Raw genomic sequence first — 7,732 nt, 5'->3', positions numbered from 1 at the left:
GGAGGTACCCAAGACGCAAACTGTCGCCCTGGGCCACATCGCGTCCGCGGGCCGACGCAAACGGACATTTCGGACGTCTGAAATACGTCGACGAGCTGGAGATGCCCTAATGGTGTTGCCGTGTTGGGTCGCAATGACAAAGTTAAAATAAGACCAACCATACATGAGACGGCGACACGCTAGCATACTACTGGTTAGCGAGTCCACCACTCCTATCCCCTGCCATGGCCCATGGGCAGTCACTGTCCGACGAGGTCGGCTGATTATCCAGTATCGCCATCACACGACGTGGAGACAACGGCGAAACGCCGAGCTTTTGGCCCATCCTGACCGTCGATCCAATCGGGCCGGGAGCCCGCGACCCGGCGCGAAGCCCAGCACCGCCTCTTTCGGCAGACAGCGACGCGCCCAGGTCCCACGTCCGCGCGCGCGCTGACGTCCGTGGCGACGTGACCCGCGACTGCTCGACACGTCGGCGGTGGCGCCAAGTGGGGCAACTTGCCGCGCCACTTGCGCCCTTTAACTGTTGCCAAAACGTGCGCCGGTCGGCGCGGGGCGCCACACGTGGCGCCCTCCCGCGCGCGGTGGCCTTTCCGGCGATGCCGTGGGCGCGGGGCCCGGCAGTCTGTGGGCGAGGCTGGGTTTCGTTTGCGTGAGAAGATAATACATTGTGGGTGGCGTACGTGGAAAGGGCCTGCGCAAGTGGTCCGGCGCGTGGCGGGACGGACAGGAGTTCGGTGGTCTTTTCGCGCTCGCGTTTGTTCCGTTGTGCTGCCCAGATCTGGCGAGGCTATCTATCTATCTATCTATCCGTATGCGATGCCGTCCCGCGGTCAGCTTTCAGTTTCTCCTGCCGGCCGGAGTGACGCCAACGACGTCTACACATGTCGTCGCGGTCGCGCCCTTCTTTATTGCGTGAGGGCGACCGCCTAGTACCACCAACACGTGAACAACTTTTCAGAAAAAAAGTCAAAGGTTCCACGGTTGTAGATCGTGGTGAGATTACATCATCAACGTAAATGTGAGCATTGAGCCACAAAAGGTTCTTATAGTAAGCTGTGATTTTAAGCTCGGCTCTCAAACATTTCCAAATTGCAATGCCATGGTAACAGCATTTTCGAGCCGGTTCAACGAAACAAGGCGAGCCCCAAACGAATAATAATTTGCACCAGTCTATTATTATTATCATTGGCTACCTTTTATTTGACTCCATCGTCAAATACTCTTCGAGAAAATGAAGATACTTCGCCACTTTTCGTGGTAGCAAAAGAAGGCGATGGCCGTGATGTCAGCGACATAGACGTCTCTCGTGACTTTCATCGCACTCACTTACCTTCAAAGATGGGGCCGCCGCCACCGCGGACAAGGCGACAACAAAGAAGAAGACCACATAGGGGGGTGGTGGGCGGCAAACTAGGGTTTCCCCTGAGCCGCCCACAAGGGGGCAACGGGTGAGGATGAGAACTTCCAAAAGGGAAGGTTGTACAATATTTTCTCCAAATTTAGATTCTACCATGTGTTCTAAAGTCTGACGGATTTAGCGACATTATATTTATCTGCGACAATTAATTTTGATAGATTAGCTCAATTTGAATATACGCGTAATTCTAATTAACCGCATTAAAAAATAGCCCAAACAAACGCGAAAAAAAAAACAGTAATCCTTCGAACCGGATCTACCCCGAATAGGCGGACACGGTTTTTCGCCAGGAGCTCGGTGGTCGGTCAGCACAAGTCAACCGAAACGGAGACGGTGCCGCCGCGCGGCAGCCGCGCGCGGCCGTGGCTCCACGTACTCCTCCGCCGCGAGCCCCGCCACGCGTCCCCGCTGTCGCGCCACGTGTGGCGCCGCCGGCCGCTCCCGTGCCCGCGATTCCCAAGATACCCCTCACGCCCCCAAAGCAAAAGGCCAGAGCGGCGAGCCCCCAAAGGAGCAAAATTATTTTTGTTGCGCACAAGCAAGCATCTCTCTCCTCTCCGGGCAGCGCAGGGCCGCGGCGAGCACAGCACAGCACACCGAGCGCGCGGCAATGGCGTCCCCCTCCCTCCTCGGCTGGCTTCCACTCGTAAGTCGCGCCTCCTCCGTGCTGTCCTTCGTTGCCTGAGTTGTTGGCTCACCGTGGCCGTGGCCCTTGTTTGCTTACCTCCCGCGCCAGGCTCTTCTCTGACGCGCGCGCGTGGGAGATTTTCCTCTTGGCGGTTCTGCGCGGCGGCGGCGGGCGTTGGAGGGGCTGTTCGATGGACCTGCTGCGCGGCATCGGCGGGGGAGGGGACGAGCAGGAGCAGAGGCCGCAGCGCTTCGATTTGGAGACGGAGACGGAGGAGGAGGTGGAGCTTAGCCTCGGGCTGTCGCTCGGCGGCCGGTTCGGGCCGGACAGGACCCGGCTCCCGAGGTCGTCGTCGGTCGCCTGCATCCTGGCGCCGGAGGAGGCGCCGCCCGCTGCGCTCCCCAGGACCAGCTCGCTGCCGACCATGGCGGATGCGGACGCCGGGGGTAAGCTGGGCACGGGTGGCTCCAACGCTGCCCGCGCGGACGGCGCCGAGGTGGAGCCCTCGGCAGCCGTCGCGGTGGAGCACTCGGCGACCATGCAGGTGAGCGCCGTCGCGGTGGAGCCCTCGGCTACCCATGCCCAGCAGGGGAGCGCCGTCGAGGTGGAGTCCTCGGCCACCCACCAGGTAAGCGCCGTCGCGGTGGAGCACTCGGCTACCCATGCCCAGCAGGGGAGCGCCGTCGAGGTGGAGTCCTCGGCCACCCAGCAGGTAAGCGCCGTCGCGGTGGATCCATCGGCCACCCAGCAGGGGAGCGCCGTCGCGGTGGGGCCGGCGGCAAAGCTGCCGGCGACCGGGAGCCCGTCCACGGGCTCGTCGGACGGCGAAGGGAAAGGACATGAAGGTGCGTTGTCTCGTCCGGCTTATTTCCATGTGGCTGCACGCTATATTTAGTCCTTTGCCAAACAAATGTTAATCAATTCCCATACACGGAAATTCCAAATTGTTAATCTGCATTACATGAGTACTGTAGTTAGGTGTAACCAACATGAAAATTGCTCCGTTGTTTATTTGTTCGTACTACGTAAGAATGGTTTAGATCTGTGAGAGTGTGGAGGTGCAGCGCACATTAGGAAAGTGGAGCTGGGGCTTGCCATTTGCCAATCGAGCCTGGCAGGTGGATAAAGTAAGGTATACGTCTGGAGCAGGTCACCCCTGTTGTTCTATAGCAGCTAGGTGGATTTGGCAAGCTATGGACATGTGTCATCATCGGTGTTTCCTCGTTAGCAGAGTAAATTACAAAAAACTACCACAATTCGGGCTAGGGTAACATGTCAGTACCTGTTTTACTAATTTTTGCAAGAAACTACCACCTTTGAGGTAACGCGTTACAAATAGCACTAATAGTCATTTGACACAGCTATAATTGCAAATCTGACCAATATGACCCAGAAGTAATGGATGAGTTGGCAGAACACGTGAATGAGGAGCTGACATGGATGTGGGGCCCTCCTGTCAGTCTCTCATTTTTTTCCCTTGCCTTCCTCCTCATACTATCTCTGTGAACGACGTTGCGAGCTATCGTATTGAGAGACCGACAGGCAGGTCCTGAGTGTGTGCTAACTGTCGTGAGCTTGCATCTCATAAAAAAGTAGGTGAGCTTGCAGAGTATATATATAATCAATAATTCTAAAATTATCCGGCATGAAACAACATATGTTTTTTTGCAACTGCCGGCTTTAACCAAACGCATAGTCGCAGATGACTTTGGCTGTAGGTATTGGGTTCGGGTACTCCTGTGGTCATAACTTTCTTTTTGTGTATTTTAATCGGACAAAGATTTTGTGCACATGGGCACCAGTGATCTCGTTTTTTAAAAAAAAAATAAAAATAATAGTTTTGAGTTGTAAAAAATTCTGGAAAAAAATCTACACATAGTCAATGATGTATCCCACAAACGGGCAAAAAATCAATTTCAAATACTTAATACTTTGAGCTACACAAAAATGAAAAAATTGTAGATCTGAGTAGTTATTTTTAAATCTCCAAAACATATCAGAATTTGTCATTTTTGTCCAGGTCAAAATAAAAAGAATTTCGGATTGGGATTTTTCATGATTGTGGGATGTATCAATGGTAATGTACAGAATTATTTTCATGATTTTTTATAACTTGTAAAAATATATATGTTTTTAACTGAGCGAGAGCACTGGAGCTCGTGAGCTAAAATCACTTTTCGATTTTAATCTATTTTTTCTGCAAAAAATAATTATTTGCTGGGACTATGATTCGATGCCTTTACCGGTCGCAAACGAACAGAACACGGGTACCACTGCATCTCTCAACCAGATATGAAAAGCTAACGTAGCAATTTATTTATTTAGATCCAAAAAGAAGTTGGATTCAAATTTGTTTGAATAAACTCGGACGGAAAAATTCTGATATTTCCGACATTTTCTGGTAACCGAATTTTAAGTTGTCCGTCGGTAAAAAATGTTACCGAGAAAAAAAACTTGTGTCCACGTCAGCTCCTTATCCACGTGTTCTGCCAACTCATCCATTCCAGACGGGCCCTACTAGTTAGATTTGCACTTATAACTGTGTCAAATGACTATTAGTGCTATTTGTAACGCGTTGCCTCAGAAGTTGTAGATTTTTGAAAAATTTAGCAAAGTAGGTACTGACCTGTTATCTTAGCCCGAATTGTGGTAGTTTTTTGTAATTTACTCTCGTTAGCAACGGAGGATTGTCGTGCACCTCGCGTGGCTTGCTTTTCACTCTATTGAAAACTTGTAGACAATGGAGTTGGCCTGTTTACAACTGTTTGTGTGCCGGGGTCTACTAGAACACGCCTTGCACGGGGAAGCAAGGTGGGGGTAGTGTGTGAGCCAGCTGCCTGGACGGCCCATCTCTAGCCTTAATTACTAGTGTAGTTTCTAGCTCACTAATTACCTTTAGGTGTTCCACTAAAAAAAATTACCTTATGTAAAAGTTACCTTACTAGTGTAGTTTCTAGCTCACTATCTTACTTGCTACTCCATATGGTATCACCAGAAATTACAATATGGAAGGAAAAAGGTATGTTGGTCATTCTCTCAGAAATAAATAAATTTTACCTTTCCAAGAAGTTTGTGAATATTACAGAGCAATTGCTCGAATAGGGGGGCCAATGTAGGGCCAACTAAAACTGCCGAGCATCACACTGTGGCGGTTGCAGTCATCTACAGCTACTGGGCTTCATTGCCCTTGAGACGGGTACTCTGCGGTGACGCACATGAGGTGGGAGCACCGGTGACACGTCATCCTTCGCACACCATTGCTGGAAGTAAGCATGGACATGATGTGTGGTCGTTTGGCATCCAGCTTCACATTAAATTACTTCAACAAGCAACCCGATGTCTACCTCGTTGAGGGGGGACTAATTGAGCATCATATGCTGGCCTAGCCCCGATACTCGCCATTCAGTGCGAAGGCTAGGTTGTAGCTTACATTGTTTGATGTACAGTTGTCCGGATTCGCTGCCCTTGAGACGGGCACTCCACGGTGACGCACATGAGGTTGGAGCACTGGCGACACTGATCCTTCGCACACCATTGTTGGAAGTAAGCAGGGACGTGTTGTCGTTTCGATTCGAAGTTCAGAAGAATTATGTGACTAATTGATGTGTCATTACTTTGACGATAGATCCGGTTGTCTACATTGTCACAAGTTGAACATCATCGGGCGGCCTAGTCCCTAGACTCGCCATCATTGAGTGCAAAGGCTAGGCTCTAGCTTACCTTGTTTGATGATGGCACCAAAGTTTAGTCATCACAGTTGATAGTCAACATTGTTGACAGACTCTACAACCGAAGTTGGACATCGGACGTGATCTGTATAGTCGAAGAATGTCAAGGATCAAGTCATCTGGTCTAGCATTGACACTCAACATTTCGTTATACCATGTGATGCCTATGTTCTTACTTACCTTGTTAACTAGTTCGACATTTTGAGGGATGCACTACCGAATTTAGTGCTCGACTTGGCGTGAGATTTCTCCACATGGAAAACAACACTCTGAGTCCCACGGATTGTAATGTTAAACTTGGAGATCGAAATTGGACACACGCTGAGGTCTATATCATTGAGGAATATGTTGACAATGTTGGAAACACTAGGCCTCGCACTTGTCGTGTCGTTGAATCTTGCTAAGCACATGACGTGTGCCTATCCTAACATTTAACCTAACATCATACGGTTCCGGTCCATGATTCGGCATGATATTTACGTTGAATCCGACATGGATTCAAGGTGTTGTACTCGCCAACTGAACTTGGAAACGTGTGAAGATCTATCGTAGAGGATCAATTTGAATGCCAATGTCCATCTTAGTCCATATGCAAGCCATTCTGGTGTACTCCTGCAACTCTTATGTGCTTGGTTACCTAGTTCAAATTGTACTCACAGTGTTATTGGATTTGGCAATCGAATTTGGACTCTCCTCGAGATCAATATCATCGACGAACAAATTGAACACCGTTTGTACCGTACGACGCCCCTGTGCTCACTTACGTTGATGATGCGGTGTGGATGTGGTGCCTTTTTTGGCATGATAATGTTGACCTGATAAATAACACTTCAATTCGGCGCGGATTTAAGGTGTCATATGCGTCAACAAAAATTGGGCCATCTCAAGGTCTATTGCCGAGAAACTAAGCAAACACCATCGACCATCGGTCTACCTTGCGACACTTATGTGCTCTCCTACCTAGTGCAACATTTACTTGGATATGGTATCTAATTTTAGCCTAATTTGGCATAATAAGGTCTTTCGTTGAGGAACAAGTCAAACGCCACCGGCCATCTTGGTTCGATGCTTGTCGGACAATTCTCTACCTTGCGACACCTATGTGTCCGCTAATTTAATTGTTGGTCAAACATGGCATCAAATTTTGTGTCTGATTTGGCATTATGTTTGTTGCAAAATCCGAGCTGATCACACGAGGACAAGCAATCACACCGTGCCACCGAGATTTGTTACGAGGATTGGCAAACTCGCTACGCACAACGACGTCTGACCCTGCTCCAATTGCTCCTCCGCTTTTCCTTTCGATGCAAATCATTGCATCCATGATCGGCGACAAGCGAAATTAACGGGGTGATAACATATGCCTCTAAATTATCCATACCCACCACCTCCATTAACCACATTTTGATACCACCGATTACACAATTTTTGCGGCGTCTTCGCCCGACATGCCATGGGTCTACTACACCAGCGTCTCGACTCTTGACCCAACCAATTAGACCCAATCGAGGAGCAACATAAGCTTGAGCCGTCTCCCCCTGTAAAAACTACCTTGATAGGAGGGGATACCCTCGCCTTGTAAGTTGTGTCGTGCTTCCCCAACAAACAATGTGGGTCTAATCCCAACAAATCTTCCCCTCACACATCAGTGACAAATGCCTCTCATCAATACCCACAACCTCCATTAACCTCATTTTGATACCATTGATTACACAATCTCCGCGGCGTCTTCGACCCACATGCCATGGGCCTACTACACAAGCATCTCGACCCAACCGATTAGGCCCAATCGGAGAGCAACACAAGCTTGATCCAACAACAACAACAACCAAGCCTTTCAGTCCCAAACAAGTTGGGGTAGGCTAGAGTTGAAACCCATAAGATCTCGAAGCCAAGTCATGGTTCCGGAACGTGGATAGCTAACTTCCACGCACCCCTGTCCATGCCTAAATCTTT

General features: G+C 49.7%; 1 protein-coding gene across 1 annotated transcript in view; it reads left to right on the top strand.

Moving 5' to 3' along the window:
• Positions 1 to 2,238: 2,238 nt before the first annotated feature.
• Positions 2,239 to 7,732, top strand: part of LOC124695049 (ninja-family protein MODD-like) — a 9,763-nt gene continuing 4,269 nt past the window's right edge. The window contains exon 1 of the mRNA XM_047227944.1: positions 2,239 to 2,893. Coding sequence (XP_047083900.1) covers positions 2,239 to 2,893 — 655 coding nt within the window. The remainder of the gene's footprint in view (positions 2,894 to 7,732) is intronic.

The sequence above is a fragment of the Lolium rigidum genome, chromosome 3 (genome assembly GCF_022539505.1).
Source record: "Lolium rigidum isolate FL_2022 chromosome 3, APGP_CSIRO_Lrig_0.1, whole genome shotgun sequence".
NCBI classification, from domain to species: Eukaryota; Viridiplantae; Streptophyta; class Magnoliopsida; order Poales; family Poaceae; genus Lolium; species Lolium rigidum.
This window is presented reverse-complemented; position numbering and strand designations above follow the sequence as displayed.